The following is a 25512-nucleotide window of genomic DNA, read 5'->3' on the forward strand; positions in this document are numbered from 1 at the left end:
CTTCTTTGTGGTTCCACAGCGTGTATGTTAAGCTAAAACGAGGCTGAGAGGTAGCTCAGCAGTTAAGAGCACTGACTGCTATTGTAGAGAACCTGAGTTTCATTCCCAGCACCAACATGGTGGCTCACAGCCCTCTGCAACTTCAATTCCAGGGAACCCAGTGCCCTCTTCTGGCTTTCATGGGTACTGCACACACGTGGTGCAAACTTACACTGAGGTACACACTCATACAACAAAGCTAAAACAAACAAAAAGACAACAGCCCTAAACTGTTATTTATTTACTATTCCAACAGCATCTCATCCAACAGTTATTTGTTTTGGGGGACAGTGAACACTGAATTAGCCTTCCTCACAGACCCCTAGACACAGAAGCACCGGCTGAGAGCCAGGCATGGTGATGCATCCTATCTGTAATCCAAGTACTTGGGAAGTAGAGACAGGAAGATCAGGAGGTCTAAGACAACCTGAGCTACCTGAGACCCTGCCTCAAAAATAAGCAAACAAAAATCCCTGATAGACAGACAGGCAGATAGACAGACAAACCTCCAAACAAATAGAAGTATTCATTGACCAGAATATTGTCACTTTAATTGTCTTCCAGAGGACCCAGGTTCAGTTCCTGCACCCACATGTCAGTTCACAACTATCTTAACTCCAAGATCTGACACCTTCACACAGACATATGTGCAGGCAAAACATCAATGCACATAAAGTAAAAATAAATAAATCATTAAAAATGTGTGTGTGTGTGTGTGTGTGTGTGTGTGTGTGTGTGTTTGTGTGTGTTTGTGTGTGTTTGTGTGTGTGTGCACAAGTCATCAGCCTTGTGTGGCGAGTACGTCATCCACAGAGCCGTCCCACCAGCCCTAATTCTGGTATTTCTGTTGGATGTTGTAACTCCGTTTCTTTGTGTCTTACAGGTGAAGCACCGAGTCCTTCATCATGTCGGATGGGGATTATGATTACCTCATCAAGTTTTTGGCCTTGGGAGACTCTGGAGTGGGGAAGACCAGCGTCCTTTACCAGTATACGGATGGGAAATTCAACTCCAAATTCATCACCACAGTGGGCATTGATTTCAGGGAAAAGAGAGTGGTAAGTCCTACATGCTTCCTAGGAGTCTAATCCGAGTCAGCACATGAATAGGCCTATTTAGTTTGCTTTGTAGGACTCAAGAAACCAAAGGCTGGGACCTAAAGTTAGAAGACAGAGGAAAGGGTGGCTGTGTGTGGTGGTGCACACCTTAATCCCAGCACTTGGGAGGTAAGCAGGTCTCTGGGAGTTCAAGAGCAGCAAGGGCTATAAAGAAAGCAAATAAGTAAATAAATAAGTAAATAAATAAATAAATAGGTAGATAAATAAATAATAAAAATAAATTTAAAAAAATGAATGAATGAATGAATAAATAAATAAATAAAAGTGCTGGAGAGATGGCTCAGAGGTTAAGAGCACTGACTGCTCTTCCAGAGGTCCTGAGTTCAATTCCCAGCAACCACATGGTGGCTCACAACCATCTGTAATGAGATCTGGTGCCCTCTTCTGTGTACATAATAAATAAATAAATCTAAATAAATAAATAAATAAATAAATAAATAAATAAATAAATAAATAAAAAGGATGTTGTGCTCAGTCCATGGAAAGTAACTGGGAACCTTTAGGACACTTCATAGAAAATCCTTTGGCTACAATTAAAGTGCATATTACTTTTTTCCTTTAAAAAAATACTTAATTTGGAGCTGGAGAGATGGCTCAGTGGTTAAGATCAATGACTGCTCTTCCAGAGGACCTGGGTTCAATTCCCAGCATCCACATAGCAGTTCACAATCATCCATAACTCCAGTTCCAGGGGATCTGACGCCCTCACACAGGCATATATGCAGGCCAAACACTTCGCACATAAAATAAAAATAAATAAGTTATTTTAAAAAAACCACCTAATTTTAGTCATGTGTCTGTGTGTATCCCTATGAGTGTATGTCCTCCCTCTCCCTCTCTCCCTTCCCCCCTCCCTCAACAGGGTCTTCCTACTGTGTAGCCAAGCCTAGCCTGGAACCTGCCATTTATCCTTGGTTGGTCTGGAGCTCACAATGATTTGCCTGTCTCTGTCTCCTGAATTCTGGGACAGAAGCGGCTCTTTATAAAGCCATTAGTTTGTATAGGTATTTAATATTTACTGTGTATGTGTGTGCACACATGCCGCGGTTCATGTGTGGGAATCAGAGGACAACTTGTGGGAGTTGCTTGTCTTTACTGTGTGGAGCCTAGTGACTGAAATCAGGCTGCCAGGCTGGGTGGCAAGCACCTCTACCTGCTGAGCCATCTCACTGGTCTCTAGAAAATCATTTTGTTTGCTTTTTGAGACAGATTTCTCTGTGTAACAGCCCTAGCTGTCCTGGAACTCGCTTTGTAGACCAGGCTGGCCTCGAACTCACAGAGATCAGCCTGCCTCTGCTTCCCAAGTGCACCACCATGCCCATAAAATTATTTTAAGAGCACTTTCTAAAGATGAGGTAAGGGAAGCCCACAGAAAATCAATGTTTCTTGAAATGAGTGTTTGAGGGGACACTGGAAGAAAGCAAATTGACTGCTACTTTGGCATAAATCATTGTATTATTTACATATTTCATAAAATATCTCTAATATAATACACATATATTTTAATTTTTATAAAAAATTTCAGCTGGGGCAGTGGTCACACACATCTTTAATCCCAGCACTGGGGAGGCAGAGGCAGGTAGATCTCTGAGTATGAGGCCAGCCAGGTCTATAGCGCGAGTTCCAGGATAGCCAGGACTACACAGCCTGCCTTGAAAAAATTTAATATAAAACTATTTGTTGCTGGACGGTGGTGGCACACGCCTTTAATCTCAGCACTCAGGAGGCAGAGCCAGGCGGATCTCTGTGAGTTTGAGGCCAGCTTGGTCTACCAAGTGAGTTCCAGGAAAGGCGCAAAGCTACACAGAGAAACCCTGTCTCAACCCCCCCCCCCCCAGAAAAAAAACCCAAAACCAAAAACCCTATTTGTTTTTAAATTTTTACCATTTTTATTTTTTTGGAGACAGGGACTCATAAATTCTTGTCTGGCCTCAAACTCAGTTGGATATACAGCTGAGGATGACCTTTTTAATCCTTTTGTCTCTCCTCTCCCAAGTGCTGGGATTGCTGCGGTGTGCAGCCAGGCCTGGTTTTGTGGTGCTGGGAACAGAACCTGGAGCTTCATGGACGCTGGCAAAGACTCTCCCAGCTGAGCTCCAACCCCAGCTAGGTAGATGTCTTAGGAGGAGGTACCACTGTCCAGGGGCAGTTCTTGCAAGGAAGTACAAACCTACCAGGGACTCAGTTTCCTTGAGAAGTGTAGATGCCTTGGGGTTTGGTGTTGAACAGAAAGTCAGGAAGAGCCCACCCATCTGGGAGTCTGCGCTGGTTTATCTTTGCTTTGATGTCTTAGGTGTACAGAGCTAATGGACCGGATGGAGCTGTGGGCCGAGGCCAGAGAATCCACCTGCAGCTATGGGACACGGCGGGCCAGGAGAGGTAAGTCCTCCTCAGTGATCTCTCCACACCGCCCTGGGCAGGGCAAGGGCAGCCAATTGGCTCATCGGTACCTGGTAAGAGGATCTGCCAGACCAGTCTGTTGTCAGCCTGAGGTGACAGTGACTGGCATATTTTCTGTGAGATCAAAGGAGATGTGAATCTCCTTGAAATGAAACCTTCTTATTTGGGACTCGTCCTTTTTTAGGCTCTCTCCCATGCCTTTTGCTGCTTGCTCACCTGTAAGGGAGTGCTAAGGCTGCTTGCTTGTTCTTATCTGATACTGAAGCCTGGTGAAACACCTGGTTGGAACGAATTAATCTGGTCACAGGTTACTTAACTAAAATAAATCATGTGACACATCTTGGTGCAAGGCTGCTTTCAGTCAGCTACAGCCTGTGATTTCTCTGTCTCCTTGAAGGAATTTTTTTCGTGTGTGTGTGTGTGTGTGTGTGTGTGTGTGTGTGTGTGTGTGTGTGTGTACGCACGCACGCTCCTGTGGTATGCAGGCATGTGTGATGTGGGGGCCCAAGGCTGACATCAGGACTCTTCTTTGGTTGCTCTCTACCTATTCATTGAGGCGGGATTGCTCACCTGAACCCAGTGCTTGAAGACACAGCCGTCTGCAGTTTGTTTCGAGCGCCTGCCTCTGCCTTCTGTGTGCGGGAGTTACGGGTGGTCTGCTGTGCCCACCTGACATTTCTATGAGATCTGGGGATCCAAACTCTGAATCTCAAGCTTGTATAAGACCCACTTTAACTACTGAGCTGTCTCCCCAGCCCTCTTTAAAGGTTTGGGAAAAAAAAACAAAACCATAGAAATCCCCAAGGGTATACAAGAGTGAAGAGATTCAGTTGAATCTATGTCATTTTACCCAGTTTCAATAATTGCCATCTGTGGCCAATCTTATTTCTTTTCTTTCTTTCTTTCTTTCTTTCTATCTTTCTTTTTTTTTTTTGGTTTTTCAAGACAGGGTTTCTCTGTGTAGCTTTGTACCTTTCCTGGAACTCACTTGGTAGCCCAGGCTGGCCTCGAACTCACAGAGATCCGCCTGGCTCTGCCTCCCGAGTGCTGGAATTGAAGGCATGCGCCACCACCGCCCGGCCAATCTTATTTCTTATATCCCACCCTCCGTATCACCTGGAGGGCAAATTCTAGATATCCTATCCGGCCACCTGTAGCTGTTCTGGTTTGTGTCTGTAAACAATAGAGACTTTTTGTAAGAATGTTGAATAAAGTAGTCGTGGAAAAACCTACTATTCCTGATGTATACCACATCCTTCTGTGGAGCCTGCCTGTCAGTTAGATTAGAGACTGCACGTTTAAGCAAAATGATAGGAAGCCGGAAGAGGAAAGAGACAGCAGGTAAAGCCGTCAGAGGTAGAGAATGGCAGGGAAGAGCTGAGTCCACCTCAACACAGTCCCCATTTTAGAGTTAATGAAAGGTTGTCAGAGAGAAGACACTTCTACTCAGCCTGAAAGTGAGACCAAGGATTGCCTCCAGTGTCATGAAATCTCCCCAGGAGGAAAACACACGTGGCTAGCACCGTTGGCCCCGCGAACTCACGGTTGTCCAGTGTTTTCCTGGCTGAGACTAAGGTTACAAGGCAGTTCTCCAGGCCATGGGGCTCAGTGTTCAGTAGCACATCTGTTCACGTTGAAGTCATGGGAGTGGTAAACACCTGTTTAGGTAAGCATCGTGGGAATTATTGATGGATCTTTGTAGAAGGCAGAGGGTGTCACTGGTGGCTTTACATTTCAGGAGTGGGGCCATGACTCAGTGACTGTCTGTGTTTGTGCCCTAGGTTCCGTAGTTTGACTACGGCGTTCTTCAGGGATGCTATGGGTTTCCTGCTACTGTTCGACCTGACCAATGAGCAAAGTTTCCTCAATGTTCGAAACTGGATAAGTAAGTTTTGCTGTTTCCCAGGCCCTGCTCTGCTCCCGAGGCCTTGTTCTGCTCCAGGCCCTGCTCTGCACTGCCCCGAGTGGACTGGACGCCATGTTATGTCTTTTTCTGAAAATAGCTCAGGGTCAAGGCTGCAAAGAGTAAACTCTTCATCTTAGGGCCACAGATGACCGACATTCCCTGCTTCTCTCCTTTGCTCCCCTGGAGCTACCTTATCTCTGCTGGGAATCCTTCCATGTCCTCTCAGGGCGTGGTGAGAAGTGCCTAGAGGTGAGCCAGCCCTGTGTAGGAGCCTGAACAGAGAGCTAAGTCCTCTGGGCCCACATGATCGGAATTGGGTCACCGTCTGTCTTCCTGAAGTTAAAGGACTGAGCAGGCCATGTCTAGAGCCAGGATGATTGTTAGTTATTAAGTGGTGCTGTTTACTGTCCGAGAAAAGCCATGAGGCACAACAAAACCCACTGTAAGAGTGTATTAAGGGAATAGAGAGGGGGTGTGCATAGGCCTTTGGAGTGATCTTCCAGAAAGAGAGGGAAGGAATAGGTGGAACTCACTTTTATAGGTACCCCCCTCCTGCACCCTGCACATGCGCATATGGGCTTACATAGCTACACCATGCATGCGCATGGATTACATGATCACGGAGCACATGGATTATGTAGGACTAAGGACCAAGGATGACAAAGCAGCATCTTGCCTGCTACTGGACAGTGCATGTGTGGTCATGTAGCTGAGGGAGTGGCTAGGAATTCTTTTTTTTTTTTAAATTTATTTATTATGTATATACAATGTTCTGTCTGCATGTATTCCTGCAGGCCAGAAGAGGGCGCCAGATCTCATTACAGATGGTTGTGAGCCACCATGTGGTTGCTGGGAATTGAACTCAGGACCTCTGGAAGAACAGCCAGTGCTCTTAACCTCTGAGCCATCTCTCCAGCCCGTGGCTGGGAATTCTAACAATGACTCCTAACAGAGCTTCTAGGTAGTCTAAGCCTCCAAACTCACGCATTTCCCACTTCATTTTTAACCTTTTACTTTCACTGTGTTGTAAAGCCCTCTATTTTTCTGTCTTTCTGACAGGTCAGAGTTGTTTTACTTATTTACATTTTAATTTTATATGTGTATTCTATTTGCATGTGTGTGCAGTGTTTGTAGAGGCCAGAAGAGGGTGCCAGATCCCCTGGGACTGGAATTACAGACAGTTGTGAGCCACCATGTGGATGCTGGACTAGAACCTGGGTCCTCTGGAAAAGCACCCAGTGCTTTTAACCACTGAGTCATTGTTCCAGACTCCAAGTTATATTTATTGTTTAGAAACTGGTAAAGAGCCAGGCGTTGGTGGCACACGCCTGTAATCCCAGCACTCGGGAGGCAGAGACAGGTGCATCTCTGTGAGTTCGAGGCCAGCCTGGTCTACAGAGCTAGTCCAGGACAGGCTCCAAAGCTACAGAGAAACCCTGTCTCGAAAAACCAACAAACAAACAAACAAACAAACAAACAAAAAACGTAAAGAAATAACTTCCATGAAATTTTCTATTATCATCTTAGCTGGAATATTTCCTCTCTGATTAATGACTGCTATTATTTTATTGTTTTAACACATATCCAGTCTTTACCATATCTCACCTCAGGTTTCAGGTATTTAGGTATGCCCTTCTTTAGAGAAAAATTTCACATAACTGGTTAATTTACTTAATTACCCATTACTTCATAATTTTCATACAAACATTTAGAGGTTATGAAAACAATAACCTCAGCTGGGCATGGTAGCAAATGGCTTTAATCCCAGCACTTGGGAAGCAGACACTGGAGGATCTCTGTGAGTTCTACAGAGTCGTTCCAGGACAGCCAGGGCTACATAGAGAAACCCTGTCTAGAAAAAAAGCTCTGTCTAGAAAATCCTCCCGGGGGGGGGGGGGGGGGGGAAGAACAGTGACACCTCAGAGACTCACCGACAGACTATGACCTGTTACTTACAGTCTTAGAAGTGCTTTGGTTTATTAACTGAGTGTGTGTATGTGTCTGAGTCTCTGGGAGGGTGGTCCCCCCACATATGAGTTCCTGGTCAGTAGATGTTGGATAGGACCTAGAATTTGCATTTCCAGAAAATTCTCAGGAGATGCTGAGTCATCTCAGAGAGTCAGTGAATTAATTAATCTCCTCCTTCACCCTGGGAAGTAAGTACTGTTGGGATCATTCATAGATAAGGAAGCTAAGGTGGTCAGATAACTACTGGGGAGGGGAATGGGGGGGGGTGTTGGGCACAGCCAGCAACAGGACATCAGAGTCATGCTTCAACTCTAGGAGATGCTCGTAACCATGGGAATGGACACTGAAGGTGCTAAGAGAGCACAGAGGAGACCAGTAGGGGAGACAATGGAGCCAATCTTGAAGGAAGTTGTGTCTGGGCATTAAAGAGTGTGGGAACTGCACACTAACAACCTAAGGGCAGAGGAAGCCTGGTTTTTGCAGGAAACAGGGTCCAGTTTGATCTTGCCTGGGCAGGTCTTATGACCTAAGTTATCCCCTGAAGGCAAAAGACAATATCCTGAAATTCAGGCCTGTGTTAATGCTGGGGGAAACTTCCTCCCCCTTCACCTTCTCTTGATAAGATATGTATGACCTGACTTTGTGAGGAGGAACTGGAGTGTCAACACTCCTGGCTGATAGTGAGAAAGCACACACTGGGTCATGCTCTCCGAGGCCACTGATTGTGGAAGTTCAGCTGCTCCAGTTTTGTTCTGGAGTGTGAGGAGAGAGAGGTTGGGTTTTATTTTCCTTCTTTGGAAGATGGAGCTGCTTAGCACCCTGGAGCTCTTTTTCTTTCTTTTTTTTAAAGATTTCATTCCTATGGCTTTTTAAACCCTGTGTCTCTGTGGGTAGGTGCATGTGAGTGCAGGTGCCCCGGGAAGCCAGTGTAGCTCACGGTGGTGAGCCACCTGAAGTGAGTGGTGGTGGGAACAGAACCCAGGTCTTCGGGAAGAGCAACATGTGCTCTTAACCACCGAGCCCTCTCTCCAGCCCCTCTCTTCCTTTTCATAATTAAGCCTAGCTAAAGGATTTTAGATGAAAGAATATAAAAGTTATAGAGTATGACTATTGCACCCTTCTTTCCCTTGGTCTTGGTGACAGTTTACTTTTTTTTTTTTTTTTTTTGGTTTTTCTAGACAGGGTTTCTCTGTAGCTTTGGAGCCTGTCCTGGACTAGCTCTGTAGACCAGGCTGGCCTTGAACTCACAGAGATCCGCCTGCCTCTGCCTCCTGAGTGCTGGGATTACAGGTGTGCCACCACCACCACCCCTAGCTTTTTTTTTTTTTTTTTAGATTTTTTTAAAATTTATTTATTATGTATACAGTATTCTGCCTGCATGTATCCCTGCAGGCCAGAAGAGGGCGCCAGATCTCATTACAGATGGTTGTGAGCCACCATGTGGTTGCTGAAATTGAACTCAGGAAGAGCAGCCAGTGCTCTTAACCTCTGAGCCACCTCTCCAGCCCTAGCTTTTTTTTTTTTTTTTTTTTTTTTTGAGCTGAGGATCGAACCCAGGGCCTTGGGCTTGCTAGGGAAGCGCTCTACCACTGAGCTAAATCCCTAACCCTTAGTCATTTTACTATTTACTCTGTCTTCTTAAGTCATCAACGAAAGAATGATGAACAGTGCTGGTTGTCGCGCACGGCCTGGTTACCACGAGGAGAGGTCACAGTCACAACAGAACCCAGGGCTAGTTTTCAGAGCTTTGTTAGGAGGGGAGGGGGAGAGGACCAGGCCTGCTGAGGAGGGAGAGAAAGATGGGAGCAGAGCAGAGAGAGAGGGTGGGGTCTGTGTCCAGCTTTTAAGGCACGCAGGTAGTCACCATTGCACACTGATGATGTAAGACACAAGACCCTGAAGTGGAGTGAGGGCAGAACCCTAACAATCAACCATAGTTACGGTTTGTTGATGTTGTTGTTGTGTTTTTTTGTTTTTATTTTTTCCAGACAGGGTTTCTCTGTGCAGCTTTGGAGCCTTTTCTGGAACTCACTCTGTAGCCCAGGCTGGCCTCAAACTCATAGAGATCCGCCTGGTTTTTTTTTGTTGTTTTTTTGTTTTTTAAGATTTATTTATTATGGATACCATGTTCTGCCTGCACATATCCCTGCAGGCCAGTAGAGGGCACCGGATCTCATTACAGATAGTTTTGAGCCACCCTGTGATTGCTGGGAATTGAACTCAGGACCTCTGGAAGAGCAGCCAGTGCTCTTAACCGCTGAGCTATCTCTCCAGCCCACCATAGTTACTGTTTGTGTAAGACAAGGTCTCACTGTGTAGCCCAGGCTATCTCTGAACTCCCGGAATCTCTTGCTTCAGCTTCATCACACCCAGCTTCTTAATTGTTTTAAATAGACTGGTCCTGCCTTGGAGGACACAGAAGTATGAAAAGCATTTCAGATGTAACTATTTCAATTTTAGAAAGATATTTCTTAGAGCTGGAAATCCAGCTCAATTGGTAGGTGTTTAGCACACATGAAGCCCTGGTTACTATCTCCAGTACCCTATAAACTGTCCTGTACTACCTACCTGTGATTCTGGCCCTCGGGAGATGGGAGCAGAAAGGGCATTAAGTGCATTCTTGGCTATGCAGTGAGCTGGAGGCCAGCCTTGAGGGATACAGGATGTCTCAAAAAACAAAAAGACAATTCTTTACAAATATTACTACTGTTGAGAGAAAATAAATAAGTGACAAACGGGTTTAAGATGAGGAAAGCACAGCTGGGCGGCGGTGGCGCACGCCTTTAATCCCAGCACTCGGGAGGCAGAGGCAGGCGGATCTCTGTGAGTTCGAGGCCAGCCTGGGCTACCAAGTGAGTTCTAGGACAGGCTACAAAGCTACAGAGAAACCCTGTCTCAAAAAAACAAAAAAAAAAAAAAAGAAGAAGAAGAAAAAAAAGATTAGTAAAACACACACACACACACACACACACTTTAAGGGTTATTATATTCTTCCATATCTCTCTGATGTGTGTGTTAAGGACAGGAATAATAATCTATTCAGTTTTAAAGATTATATTATCGATGCTTTGAAATAGTCTATCAGCTCTTTACCTCTGTATGTGCATATGTGGTTTTCAGAAGCACTTTTGCCCGTGTTTTCTATTGGTCTCATGCTTACATCATGACGACATATAACAAACTCTCCTGTATCTCAGGCCAGCTACAAATGCATGCGTACTGTGAGAACCCAGATATAGTGCTCTGTGGGAATAAGAGTGACCTGGAGGACCAGAGGGCAGTGAAAGAGGAGGCGGCCAGGGAACTCGCAGAGAAGTATGGGTGAGTATTCCTGCTGTGGGACCTGGAGGAAACATTTGAACAGAAACATTAACCTGTGATGTCCCCTGGTGTCTTGGTCCCCTTTTGGATCTCTTGGAATTTGCAGGAAAGGATCCTTGAGTGCAGACACTGACGGTAGGCCTTCTGTCCAACATGCAAACAGAAGAATCTTCTTTATTTCTATTTATTTATCTAATTATTTTTTTGAGACAGGGTTTCTCTGTATAGCCCTGGTTGTCCTGGTCTACTCACTCTGTAGACCAGCCTGGCCTTGAACTCAGAGGTCAACTTGCTTCTGACTCCTGAGCACTGGGATTAAAGGCTGGCTAACAGAAGACTCTTAGAATAAGGAAATCCTCTGTGTTCAACAAGGAAATTTCAAAACCACGTTACATGCTGTTGCAGAGTCCTGGCAATTGAGAAGGCCTTACTAGGTATCACAGAGCAGGCGTTGGCTTTGACTGGGGGAGGTGAAGATGCCCTTTGGTTTCCGCCAACTTTGAATGGAAGGCCAGAAAAGAGTTTTCCTCCTTCAGCTTGTGGAGTAGGTTCATGGAGGCTCCACAGGGCCTGCACATGAAAGGAGAGGGTGAACTCTCCAGAGAAGTTATTGCTTCATTTTCCTTCCCTCTCCTGAATTGTGAGAATGCAGATGTAGACCTAACGCTGTTCACTATTGAAGTAGGAGGCAGGGATGGAGAGTGCTCAGCAGTTGAGAACACTTGCTTCCAATCACGAGGACCAAAGTGTGGACCTCATCACCACGTGACAATCTGGGTGTCTGGTGCATGCCTAGAACCCCACCTCTGAGGGAGGCAGAGACAGGATTGCTGGGGGTTGCTGGCTTCCAGCCTAGTTGAGAAGATGTGGATCTCAGGTTCAGGGAGAGACCCTGCCTTAAAAGACAGGGAGAGAGGGACACCTGACACCCTTTTCTGGCTTGCACACTTTCATGCACACACATGTGCATACTATCACATACACATAAACAAATCTTCAGTAGTAACAGGCAGGAAGCAGATTTTTTTTTTTTTTTTTTTTGAGACACGGTCTCTTGTAGACCAGACTGGCCTTGAACTTCACGTGTACCTTGAATTCCTGAAGCTCCTGTCTCTACATCCCAAGTGTTTACATTACAGATCTGATCCACCATGCCTAGTTTGATTCAGAGCTGGGGACTGAACCCAGAGCTCCATTCATGCTAGGCAGATGCTCGACCAGGGAGAGCCCCATCCCCAGTGAGGAGGTGGGATTTAGAAGGGATGAGACGAGAGAGCACAGGTCCTAGGGTCTTACAGGTAGGGTGCTAACCCGATAGTCCTGGTAGCCAGGGAAGGAACGCTGGCTGTGTGGCTTCTGCTTTGCTCTTCCATGGTCTGATGGAGTTGGGGGATGGGCCTGACACGGGGGGGGGGGGGGGGGGGGGGGGGGGGGGGATGGAAGGTTAGGTAGGCCGGGTGGGAAGAAGCCAGGCACAGAAAAGGGTCCCACTCTTCCAGGTCAGTCTGGGAGCTGCAGGTGGGGTAAAATGAAGGGCGAAAGACTAGAAGCTGGGGGAAGGCAGTGATTTGTGAGGTGGTCAGGGGTTGGATTTCTGGGAAAGGAAAAGAGGGAGGCTGGGGAGAAGACACATGGGCTGGGGCGGGGCATGACCGTTGGCTTGTTGCTGGCCAGCTTTTCGTACATTATCCCATCTACCCTTTGCCTCTGGGCTTTCTCCTTTTTTTACTTCTCTGTATCTTTTTTTCACTCTATGGCTGCTGTGAGGCAGGGTGGCTGCCCTGGAGTCCTCTCTCTCCTTTTCTTGCTCCTCCTCCTCCTCCCAGATTTCTCCTTCTATATATTCATTCTCTGCCAGCCCCATCTATCCTTTCTCCTGCCTTGCTATTGGCTGTTCAGCTCTTTCTTAGGCCATCAGGTGTTTTAGACAAAACAAAGCAACACAGCTTCCCAGAGTTAAACAAATGCAACGTAAAAGACTGCAACACATCTTTGCATCATTAAAACAAATATTCTGGCCGGGCGGTGGTGGCGCACGCCTTTAATCCCAGCACTCGGGAGGCAGAGGCAGGCGGATCTCTGTGAGTTCGAGGCCAGCCTAGGCTACAAAGTGAGTTCCAGGAAAGGTGCAAAGGTACACAGAGAAACCCTGTCTCGAAAAAAACAAAACAAAACAAAACAAAAAAACAAAACCAAATATTCCACATCAGTGGCAAAAGTAACACACCTTAAAACAATATTCTGTGACAGGATACAGAAGAGAAAACACCCAGGGTGCGGCAGGGCATGACTTTAAGCTTCCAGCAGTTACCACTTCACCTGGGGGATTCCCACCAGCCCTGCTGGCTTACTCTGGCAGTGAGATGCAGTGAGATGCAGTGAGATGCAGTGAGATGCAGTGAGATGCAGTGAGATGCGGAAGGTCTCATGCCAGGGTAGGTGGTGCTGAACCCTCAGAGACACCTGGGAGCTTTTGACAGTTGCAGGAGTGTGGGCCTCACTCTGCTGGCGTGGCCATGTGGAGTTGTAGCAGTTAGGTTTGCGTCGGGTGCTTGTCTGTGAAGAGCTCCTGGCCTGGGGGGTGTTGGCACAGCTGACAAGTGCTTACCATGCCAGCCCGAGGACCTGAGGAGTTTGATACCCCGCTCACCTCCAGAACCCGTGTTTAAATCCTGGTGTGGTGTGGTGTGCCTTTAATCCTCGTACTCAGGAAGCAGAAACAGGCAGAGCTCTTTGAGTTTGAGGCAAGCCAGAGCTACATAGTGAGACCTGGATCTTACAAAACAGAACAAATGGGGTCTGTTAGCCCTCTCATTTAATCCCAGCGCTAGGAGGCAGAAACAGGTGAACCCCTTGCTGCCCGTCATCCTGACATATAACCAGTAAACTCCAGGCCAATGAGAAACCTTGTATCAAAATAAAAAGAAGGTGGATGATGCCTGAGGATTCTCACTCAAGGTTAACCTCTGGCCTCTCCTAGCACGTACAAATAAGTGCACCTGCACACGAACACGCAAGCCTGAGTGTACATATCTGTTGTAGGGATCTGACCTTATTCTTTAGTTGCTAGAAATTTCTCTTTGTGTCAGATGCGGAATCTTGGGGTGGTCCACAGGATGGGCTGCCAGGAAGGAAAACTGCATGCAAAGTGCGGCATGGATACAGGAAATGAGGACCAGCTAGGGTTCATAACGGTGTCCTGAACCTCCTCCTCTCAGCTGGTGCCTCTGACCTTAGTGGTGTGGGCGTTCTGCCCAGGCCAGGCCCTTCATCTCCGGGCTAACCACACACCTGACTTAGGAGCCTAGGGTGCTATGGAGAGACAAGGGAGGAGGGACAGGTGCAGGTCTGGTTGCTAGGCTATGCCAAGATAACTCAGCAGGTAAGTGCCTATGCATGACAGTCTCTAAAGGGTCCTGCTTCACTTCCCCCAGACCTCTCCTGTGGTCCACCCTAACCCCAAAGCAAATTCTGGGACATACTCAGCCCAGCTCCAGTGGTATACTACATGTGGGGACCTGGGCACAGGTGCTTTTCACAGCTCGCCACGTGATTTTTTTCCTATGCAGTGGTCATGACCAACCTACTTGGAAGATTCTGAGCTGGAGGCTGGCAGAGCTCATAGGCAGTTCTGGCATGCCCCCTCCCTGTTGAGAGGCACTCAAATAGTGTGGAAAGGAAACTATGGGGGGGGACACACCAGGGGGGCCACCACAAGTCAGACAGAAGTGCTGAAAGGGAGGCTGTTTTGCAAGGAGATCAGGAGGAAGTCAGCCATGAAGCAATAGACTGTGGTCATCATCCACGCTTTGGAGACGTGAATGAGAAAGCAGGCCTGTGAGAGGCGTCTTTTGACAAGTGTTTCTCAAGCACCTGCTGAGTGGAAGGGTCAACTTGTCCTCACTCTGGGGCTTCAGCAGCCCTTTCCTTGTCGCTTCCTTCGGGGTCTCAGGGTTCTGCAGTCTGCCTGGCATCAGAGAGCTCCTTGTTGTTTTCTGTTGATCTGAGCATGTGGGGACTGTCTTTCCCTGTGTCCAGCATGCACTGGCCATGGAGGACACCACAAAGATGGGCGAGCTGAGTTAAAGTTAGAAGAGCTTTTTGTTTGTTTGTTGAGGGTTTTATTGTTTTGTACTATGAGGAATTGAACCCAAGTCCTCACCCATGCTAGGCGAGCACTCTACCACTAAGCTGTGCCCCACCCCCCATGAGAAGAGGTTTGAATCGATGAGGATAAAGGACATGCCAGGAGAAGAGAGGGTGGAAACAGCCCACACTCCTTAGGTCAGAGGATAGTTGGCCTGCTTTATTCAGAATGGAGGAAACCAAGAAGCTTGTGAGTGGCATTAAAGGACACTCGAATGTACACACTTGTGTGCTGTGCACATAACTGGCCACAGATCTGAGATGAGGACTCCGTCCCCCTGCTGGTTACTGATAAGGGAAGGTGCTCAAAGTTTCTGCAATGAACACTCAGTTGAAAATCTTTATTCACACTGGGTGGCAGTGGCATATGGCCTTTAATCCTAGTACTCAGGCAGGCTGATCTCTGTGAGTTCAAGGCCAGCCTGATCTAGAGAGTGAGTTCCAGGACAACCAACCAGGAACAGACAGAGGAACTGTCTCAAAAACCAAAACAAAGCCTTTATTCACAACGTCAATGGCAGATACCAGACATCAGCACAGACCATGTTTTGGATTTCAGGGGTCTGAATTTGGCAGTGCTCTGTACCAACATTGAACGAGGTTACATGTGGTCTGAATCATTTGGCCTCTGATTGGTCATTTGCTCTCTTATAAACTTGACATCCTTGAGTTGAGAAAGAAAGGAGTGGGGGGGTTGGGGATTTAGCTCAGTGGTAGAGCGCTTGCCTAGCAAGCGTAAGGCCCTCGGTTCGATCCTCAGCTCCACATTAAAAAAAAAAAAGAAAAAGAAAAAAGAAAAAAGAAATGAGTGGGGGATGGAGGGATGGCTCCATGGTGAAGAGCACTTGTTGCTCTTCCAGAGGACCAGGGTTTGATGCCCAGAACCCACTTGGTGGCTTACAACCATCCATAACTCTAGATCCGGGGGATCCAGTGCCCTCTTCTGACTCCCTCAGGCACACGGCACACATATAGTACATACATATACATATAAGCAAAACACTCATACACATAAAAAAATTTGGAAAGAAAGAAATTAATGATGTATTATTGGGCATACTTTAAAACCACATAAGTAAGCTACAACCAAACACAAAACTGATTCCTGGAATGTACTGTGACTCAGTAGTTAATTCCTGAGGATCCAGATTTCATTTTTCACAGACTTCCAGGTTCAGATGATCATCACACAGCCCATTCCTATGAGCACTCAGCCTCTGGCAGGACTTGCTGTGAATTCTGTATCCACATGTAAGTCAAACACCTAGACACATTTGACAAAGCTCTCCAGGCATCCTTGCTGTCATTCTGGCAACTTCTGCAGTGCTGGGGACTGAACCCAAGGCCTTGCACATGCCAGGATATATATATAGAGAGAGAGAGAAAGAGAGAGATAGATAGAGATAGATAGAGATAGATATAGATAGATATAGATATAGATAGATAGATATAGAGATAGATAGATATAGAGATAGATATAGATATAGATATATAGATGTGTGTGTGTGTGTGTGTGTGTGTGTGTGTGTGTGTGTGTGTGCGTGTGCGTGCGCGCAGGTACCCATCAGGTATGGCACAGATGTCAGAGGCATTTCATCCTTTGGAGCTGGAGTTCCAGGCAGTTGTGAGTACCTGATATGGGTGCTGGGGATTGAACATGAGTCCACTGCAAGTACAGTGGGCACTCTTAACCACTCAGCCATCTTGGTTGACTGAGCCATCTCTTAAGCCTTGGCAACTTGGTTTTAAGTTTCTAGTTTTGTTGATAAATAAATATAGAAAAGAAGTCAGCTATGTGAGGATTCTGCCCTGTGGATATCCTGGTGGAGATCTCAAATGAGACCTTGATTCGACACTGATGAATCAGCTGGATGGTGGCGGCGCACACCTTTCATCCAGCACTCAGGAGGCAGAGGCAGGTGGATCTCTGAGTTCGAGGCCAGCCTGGTCTGCAGAGTGAGTTCTAGGACAGCCAGGGCTACACAGAGAAACCTTGTCTCAAAAAAACCAAAATAGGGCCGGGCGGTGGTGGCGCACGCCTTTAATTCCAGCACTTGGGAGGCAGAGGCAGGCAGATCTTTGAGTTAGAGGCCAGCCTGGTCTACCAAGCGAGATCCAGGAAAGGCGCAAAGCTACACAGAGAAACCCTGTCTTGAAAAACAAAAAACAAACAAATAAAAACCAAAATAAATAAATAAATAAATAAATTGTGTGTGAGTGATTTTTAGAGACAGGTTTCTCTGTGTAACCGCCTTGACTGGCTAGGAACTCACTACTTTAGACCAGGCTGGCCTGGAACTCACACAGATCCACCTGCCTCTACCTCCCCAGTGCTGGCATTAGTGTGCTCCACCACACCCTGCTGTGATGAACCTATTCTTTTTTATTTAGAAGCACAAATAGTTATTTGTTACAAAGGAGTTTGTGTATAGTCTTGAAAATCTACAACTTCTTGTTAAATTCACAATTGCACTTCACCTTTTTATACAAACATTTATAATCATTATTTTATACAAATATAGATATGTAAGTACAACATTGAGTTCAGTGGTCCTTCAATGAATCTGTTCTTAAAAGCACATCAAAATTAGTCTTTTTCTCTATGAACTCCAAATAGCTAACAAGTGGCAGTGTGTATGTAGGTGGATGTCAATTTCAACCAACCATTTTTCATACTTCTAGCAAGAGAGCTCCCCCGGGTGGTGGTTCTGTAGTACCCTCGTGTGGACATAAAAGGTAGTACCAGTTTTCTGTGGTTAAAGTAATGATCCTTTTGAATGGATGCCTAGATAAACTCCCCCCCTCCCCCACCAGAGTTTCTCTGTATAACTTTGGAGCCTGTCCTGGAACTCCCTCTCTAGACCAGGCTGGCCTTGAACTCACAGAGATCCTCCTGCTTCTACCTCCCAAGTGCTGAGATTAAAGGCATGTGCCACCACCACCCAGCTAAACTTTTTTAAAAAAATGTTTTAAACACACACACATACACACACACACACACACACACACACACACACACACACCACACCACACCACACCACACCACACCACACCACACCACACTGGCTTTCTGAGATAGGCTCTTCTAGATACATACTCCTGGCTGGCACCTGGAACTCACTCTGTAGCCCAAGCAGCTCTTGCAGGGGCAGAAATGGTGCCTCTGGCATGCTGGATTGCAGGCATGCACCACCCCATGCAGCAAGAATGTTGTTTCAAGAGAAGACTCCCTGCCTGGATGTTTGTGCTAAGTGTGTGTGTGTTGTCTTATCACCCTGGTGTCACGACCTCGTGAACCATTGCTCTTCACACACAAGGAGGGGCCTCCAGAGCTGTACTGGGAGCACAGTGCTTGCTCTGCAACCCAGAGTCCTTATTTATTTAATTCCATTTATTGTTATTTTGATTTTTCAAGACAGGGTTTCTCTGTGTAGCCCTGGCTGTCCTGGAACTCACTCTGTAGACCAGGCAGGTTTTGAACTCAGAGCTCCTCCTGCTTCTGCCTCCCTGCTGGGATTAAAGGAGTGCACCACTGTGGTAGAATATTAGTTTAACTATGTAAAGATGTGCTACTTTTGTTTATGCTGCATGTGTTTAACTATGTAAAGATGTGTTGCTGTTTTACCTTGCCTGCCTAAGGCACGTGATTGGTCAAATAAAAAGCTGAGTGGCCAATAGCTAGGCAGAGGAGGGATAGGCAGGCCTGGCAGGCAGAGAGAAAAGGGGAGCCAGCCAGCCAGTCAGCCATGCAGGAAAGCAGAATGGACGGTACTTAGTTGAGGTAAACAAGCCTTGGTGCAGCACATGGATTAATAGAAAGGAGTTAATTTGAGTTAAAATAAAAAAAAAAGGTTAGCTAGAAACAAGCATAAGCTAAGGCCAAACATTCATAATTAATAATTCTCTGTGTCATGGTTTAGGGGCTAGTGGTCCAAGAAAGCCTGCTACACACCACCACAGCCCAGCCCACACACACCTTTAATGCCAGCACTTGGGAGGCAGAGGCAGGCAGGTCTCTGAGTTCAAGGCCAGCCTGGCCAAAGGAATTCCAGGACAGCCAGGGCTACATAGGGAGATCCTGTCTCAACAAAACAAAACAACACTACTTATCTATATTTTGTATGCCTGTGAGTGGTTTTCCTGCATATATACCTGTACACCATATGTATACAGTGTCTGGAAAAAAGATCACAGAAGGTGTCTGATCCCCTGGGACTGCAGTTGCATATAGTTGTGAGCTGTCATGTGGGTGCTGGAAACTGAGTCCAGGTTCTCTACACAAACAGCTTGTGTGCTTTTTTTTTTTTTTTTAAAGATTTATTTATTTGCTATGTATACAGTGTTCTGTCTGTACATATCCCTATAGGCCAGAAGAGGGCACCAGATCTCATTACAGATGGCTGTGAGCCACCATGTGATTGCCGGGAATTGAACTCAGGACCTTTGGAAGAGCAAGCAGTGCTTTTAACCTCTGAGCCATCTCTCCAGCTCCAGCCTGTGCTCCTAAGTGCTGAACATCTCTCCAGCTCCTAGTCTTTCCTTTTATATTCACTTTCTTCCAATTTTTGTTTTTGTTTTTTCGAGACAGGGTTTCTCTGTGTAGCTTTGCGCCTTTCCTGGAACTCACTCTGTAGACCAGGCTGGCCTCAAACTCACAGAGATTCACCTGCCTCTGCCTCCCAAGTGGGATCAAAGGTGTGTGCCACCACTGCCCAGCTGTAATTTAAAAAAAAATTTTTTTAAATGATTTATTTTTATTTCATGTACATTGGTTTGCCTGTATGAGTGTGTTGGATCCCTTGGAACTGGACTGGAGTTACAGACAGTTGTGAGCTGCCATGTGGGTGCTGGGAATTGAACCAGCCAGTGCTCTTAACCTCTGAGCTATCTCTCCAGCCCCTGTAATTTGTTTTTTATTGCCTTTCCAATTGTATAAAATATCCAGGGCTGGAGAGATGGTTCAGTGGTTTAGAGCATCTACTGCCCTTACAGGACCAGAGTTTGGTTTCTAGCATCCATGTCTGATGGCTCCCAACTGTCTGTCACACCAGCTCCTGGGGGATCCAACACCTTCTTTTGCCCGTGTGGGTACCTGCACTCATGTGCACGCACTACACACACATACACACATAATTAAAAATAATAAAAATGGGGTTGGAGATTTAGCTCAGTGGTAGAGCGCTTGCAGGCCCTGGCTGGTCCTCAGCTCTGGCAAAAAAAAAATAATAATAATTAAAAAATATAATAATAACAACAATAAATCCTTAAAAATATATAAAATATTAAGCCAGGAGTTGTGGTACACCTCTACAATCCAAATACTGCATAGGATGAAGCTAAGAATTGAATTTGAGGCTAGCCTAGATGACATAGAAAAACCCAAGAGCCATTTATTACCTAGTTAAATTCTGTCTCAGAGGGCTGGAGAGATGGCTCAGTGGTTAAGAGCACTGACTGCTCTTCCAGAGGACCTGGGTTCAATTCCCAGCACCCACATGGCAGCTCACAACTGTCTGTAATTCCCAGTTTCATGGGATCTGACACCTTCACACAGACATCATGCAGGCAAAACACGAATGAACATGAAATAAAGATAAATAAATTATTATCTGTTTAAATCTATCTAAAAAAACCAGAGGGTTATATGGCGGTTGCTCAATGGTGGATCCAGGAGAACATTTCCTAGTCTAATAGGGGCTATAGGATACATGAGGACGTATATGGGAATATGGGGAGAACACACTTATACGTGTGTCATTTATCAGCTGAATGACCCTTAAGGCTTATGAACGTCTCTGGGAAGTGGCAAGGAAGTACCAGTGTGTGTGTGTGTGTGTGTGTGTGTGTGTGTGTGTGTGTGTGTGTGTGTTGCCAGCATCACAGCCCACAGGGAAATGGGTGAGGTATGAAGGAAAATTCAGTTCAGCTCCACTTTGTTAGATGGGCTGGATACAGCTTCTGGAGTCAGTTTGACACAGGATGGTTTACTGTAGTACAGTTTGGAAAAGTTTCCTGGTGTAATACAATTATGCACATGGAGGCATAATTACATCCAACTCAACTCTGAGTGCATGTTATTTCTTTGAACAGGATCGGTTCTAGAGATAAACTACATGTATAGCTTAAGGGCTTAGAGGGAAGGTCTGGCTGGTCACTTGGTCAACAGCACACATATGACATCTCCCCTAAGGATGTGTTGTTTTGTTTTGTTTTTCCGAGACAGCATAGCTGTCTAGCTTTGCACCTGTCCTGGAACTCCCTTTGTAGACCAGGCAGGCCTTGAACTCACAGAGATCCACCTGCCTCTGTCTCCCGAGTGCTGGGATTAAAGGCATGCACCACCACCACCCGGCAAGGACATGTTCTAAATTGACTGAGATATAAAGATAAAGATGGGTTTTTTTGTTTGTTTTTTGAGACAGGGTTTCTCTGTATAGCTTTGCACCTTTCCTGGAACTCTGTAGACCAGGCTGGCCTCAAATTCACAGAGATCTACTTGCCTCTGCCTCCCAAGTGCTGGGATGCCTGGCTCTGCCTCCCCAGTGCTGGGATTAAAGGCTTGTGCCATCACCAGCCCGGCTAAGATAAAGGTCTTTGGAAGGAGAATCTAGGATAAACATTCTGGGGCATTTGGGTGAGGTCTGGCTCTACATAGCAAAGTTCACCAGGTCATTAACAACATCCACTCCCTGCCTTCTGGCTGGAAACAGTTGAAAAGAAACCTCTGCATGCTTAACCTTTCTGGGTTCCCTAGTGATCTGTGGGCATAAGGACCTTTGTGCTCCCAACACTAGAGAAGTTGAAGGGCTAGAATTGAAGCCTCCTGCTTCTCCCCTTCTCTTGTAGCCTCTGGGTGTTTTGTTTTGAGACAGGGTCTAATGTAGCCCAGGCTTTCCTCAAATTTGCTGTGTGGTGAGGCTGCTCTTGAACTTCTGCTCCTCCTGCCTCTACCCCGCAAGCTATGGTTACAGGTGTGCACCACGATGCCTGGCCCTGCCTTCTCTTAGAAAAACACTGGGTCTACTTTCTGGGGCAGACATCAGTGGTTGCTTAGACAACATTCATACCCTACCCCTTCCTTCCTCACAGAAGTCCAGTTTTCTTTACACATACACTCTGCCTCAGGACGACTTACTGTCTGAGAGAGACAGATGCAAACCCAGCCCATGCAGACTGATCGGCTCAAGCCAGTCACAATGATGCCGGTCCTTTAAACTGGAGTTTATTTTAGGTGCTGGTAAATGATACCATTTTGAAAAATGAAATAATGAAGGAACTGTTTTGAGAGAGACACATAGTGGAATAGAATCATTTTCCTGGTAATTTGGCACATTGAATTATAACTGGGATGGTATTGCCTCCTCTCGGTTCCCTACTGAACTCATATTGTTGCCGTGTATATTTATCCTAAAATTGTTCTCTAAATCACGAATGGCTACAAAATGAGGAAGGACACAGGTCCCTGTCCCCCCCACTTCCACGTTGTCAACTGAGTCATTTCTGTCCTTCCAGAATCCCCTATTTTGAAACTAGTGCTGCCACCGGGACGAACATCAGCCAAGCCATTGAGATGCTCCTGGACCTGATAATGAAGCGGATGGAGCGGTGTGTGGACAAGTCCTGGATTCCAGAAGGCGTGGTGCGGTCCAATGGCCACACCTCTGCAGATCAGCTGAGTGAGGAGAAGGAGAAAGGGATCTGCGGCTGTTGAGACACTAGGTGAGCATCGCAGCCCCTGCCTGTGAGCTGTTCCAGAGAGATCCAGCCAGCAAGCCGAGATGAAGAAGGACACCACACCAAACGCCAGCTGCTTCTCCTGTCTCCAGTGGACGTTAACTCAGCATCCATTTCTAAGCTGTTGCAGCTTTTTATATCCAAATTGGGAGAACTATTTCACAGAGCCAAACGTGCCTTGAAAGCCTAAGCTCACCATGGCAGGTCATTCAGGTATTCAAGAGTTTGCAGCCATGAAAGGTTGCGTCTTTTATGTAAAGTGCTGATGATGGTACTGTCCTGTGCCATCCAATGAGACCTGGGGTCTGACTAGAGTCCCCCTAAAGACATTAGAATCTTTGAGCAATGAAAGGCTATCATGGTCTTGAGAATCCAGATTTAAAAATCCATACCACAGTTGACCTTCTAGAACATCACTCACCAACACTTGAATGTTAATATGTACACATTGGATCAGTGTCTTTCGGCATCACCTTTAATGTCGGCCTTCCCTTGGACGTTACGTTAAAATTGCAGCCATGTCTATAGACTGGTTATGCTGGGTTGACTGTGGGTTTGGTGGTGGGGGAGGGTTTGTAGGGCAGGGGTGGGTGAAGAGGTAAAAGCTAGTGAAGTCAGATTTTCTGGCTCTGGGCTTCAGGGTCATGGAGACCCAGGTGTTTATTAATGGTCTGTGGGTTCGGCCCACATCTGAGCACAGCTGGGGCTTCTGCTGAATGCATGGTGAGAAAAGACTTCTCTTACTTCTCTTCATATTTATGTTTTGTCTGGCACCTTCGGGCTGCCATTCCTATGTAGACTTCTGAGTGTCTGACTTTACCATCGGGCTGGGTGTCTGCCATTGCTGCCTCCCTGTTCATCTTCTCTCCCATTAGTGTAACTGAAGGACTCTCTCTTTAATTAAACCACAAGTTTATTTGCCGTCTGGAGGGAGATGGGTGTTTGTATTTAGTCAGTCACTTGTGTGTGCTGGTTTAAGTCAGGTGTCGCGCAGCCTGTGCTTTCTCTCACTGGGAAGGTGGGCATTCATGTACTCGTCCTATCTTGCCAGATCATGTGCTGTGTTCTATCGCCTCACTGTCTGTCTTCATGCCCAAAGAGGGTTGTTTAAAATGTTCTTCATAGACTCTTCAGACCCAAGGGATCTCATTCACAGCAAAAGGCTTTTAAAGTGGCTTAGAGAAAGTAAGCCAGAATTTCCAAAGAACTTCACCAAGGAAAAAATATCACCAATTATAATTTTAAAAAGTAAAAACTGTGGGTTTTTGGCTTTTTCTTAACAGTAAATGCTTGGCAGAACTTGTAATACTTGTAATTACTAAGAGAAATATAAAGGAAAATAAGTAGTTTGCATAGTAGTTTTCAAGTGGCCTTTATTGTTGTTTGTTTGAGACAGGGTCTCACTATGTAGCCCTGGCTGTCCTAGAGCTCCCTCTGTAGACCAGGCTGGCCTCAAACTCATAGAGATCCGCCTGCCTCTGCCTCCAGAGTTCTGGGATTAAAAGTGGAGCCATCACACCCAGCCCTTCAAAGGCTTTTTGAAATTCAATATCCTGTATTGCCATTGTCCTTTGAGCCCCTCCCCAGAAAAACTAGCCATGGCTACTCAGTTTTTTCTGTCACTGAAATGAGGGATGCTTTGAAACATCAAGGTTGTCCTTAGGGCTTTTGCAACTGGATCCTGTGTATCTGAAACATATCCTATGTTTCAAGGTGGGCGGGGCATGCACAGCAATGCCTTCCAAAATTGCTCTAATTCTTCTGTGGGGTTCATCACATATCAGACGTACAAATATCTCTTTTGTAAATAAAAATAAGTTAATGTTTGCATAGTGCCACCTTCGGGAGGTAGATCCACAGTTAGATTCAGGTCTTGTTGGCTCCAAACCTGGCATAGGGTTAAAAGTGTGTGATAGATAACCACATCCAAACTGCCTTGATCTGTGGAAAAAAGTAACCTGTATTCTCTTTGGAAATGGTTTAAATTTGATATAAAATAACCATATTTTTGTCAATGTATTTTTCTAATTGCAAATCTGTATAAAAAAGCAAATGCTCTTCAGTGAACTTTGTGCCAATTAAACCATAATAAAATAAATAAAAGAGGTGCAGTCTATCAGGTTTCTGTCAACATTTCAAACTACGAACTGTAAGCCAAAGATATCCAAATTCAGTAATGCAGAGGCCATGAGATGCCCATTGAGGGGACCGGTCAAAACAACATCTTGGGAACATAGTTCGAAATGTTTTGGGGGGCAATTTTATTCATTTTTTTTCATGTGTATGAATGTTTGCCTGAATGTATGTCTGTGTACCACGTGTGTGTGCAGTGTCCAGCTCTGATACTGGGTTTTGTTGTGGCCCATGCCTCATGACCCTTCCACACGGTAACCAGCGTCGCTTATTATTTTTAAAACAACAGTGACTCCTTTGTGCAGTTTTTAAAATACAGCAATCGTAGCCAGAGGGAGGCTGAGATGGGAACATGAGACTCCAGTTTAGGGCCTTTGAGATGCCTCAGTGGGTGAAGGTACTTGCTGCCAAGCCAGATCTGAGTTTGGTCCTGGGACCCACATAGTGAAAGGAGAGAACCCCTGTTAATCCCAACAGCAAGAATAAGACCACCACTTCAGTTTGAAGCAAGCTTGATTTTTTTTTTTATTGGGGTGCACCAACAGCTGGTCAGTGACTGCCTCCTAGGTCAGATTAAAGAGAGCAGCCCCAATCCATCTCTCAGGCCCTCAGGGGAAAAATGAGTAGATTTATAGAAGGGAGACAACGGAGCAATAAGGAAATAAAAAAAGTATTTAAAAAACATATAGTAATATATATATATAGTCACTGTTAATATTCTAACCTGCCCCCTTGAAATCCCCCCAC

General features: G+C 45.9%; 1 protein-coding gene across 1 annotated transcript; it reads left to right on the forward strand.

Moving 5' to 3' along the window:
* The first annotated feature begins 927 nt into the window (after nt 1-927).
* Nucleotides 928-24054, forward strand: Rab27a (RAB27A, member RAS oncogene family). Its single transcript, XM_036193014.1, has 5 exons — nt 928-1097; nt 3451-3536; nt 5339-5442; nt 10629-10752; nt 22411-24054. Exons 1-5 carry the CDS (start codon nt 945-947, stop codon nt 22607-22609), a joined length of 666 nt encoding a protein of 221 aa, XP_036048907.1. The 5' UTR covers nt 928-944; the 3' UTR covers nt 22610-24054.
* Nucleotides 24055-25512: the final 1458 nt, after the last annotated feature.

This window comes from Onychomys torridus, chromosome 7 (assembly GCF_903995425.1).
Source record: "Onychomys torridus chromosome 7, mOncTor1.1, whole genome shotgun sequence".
NCBI lineage: Eukaryota > Metazoa > Chordata > Mammalia > Rodentia > Cricetidae > Onychomys > Onychomys torridus.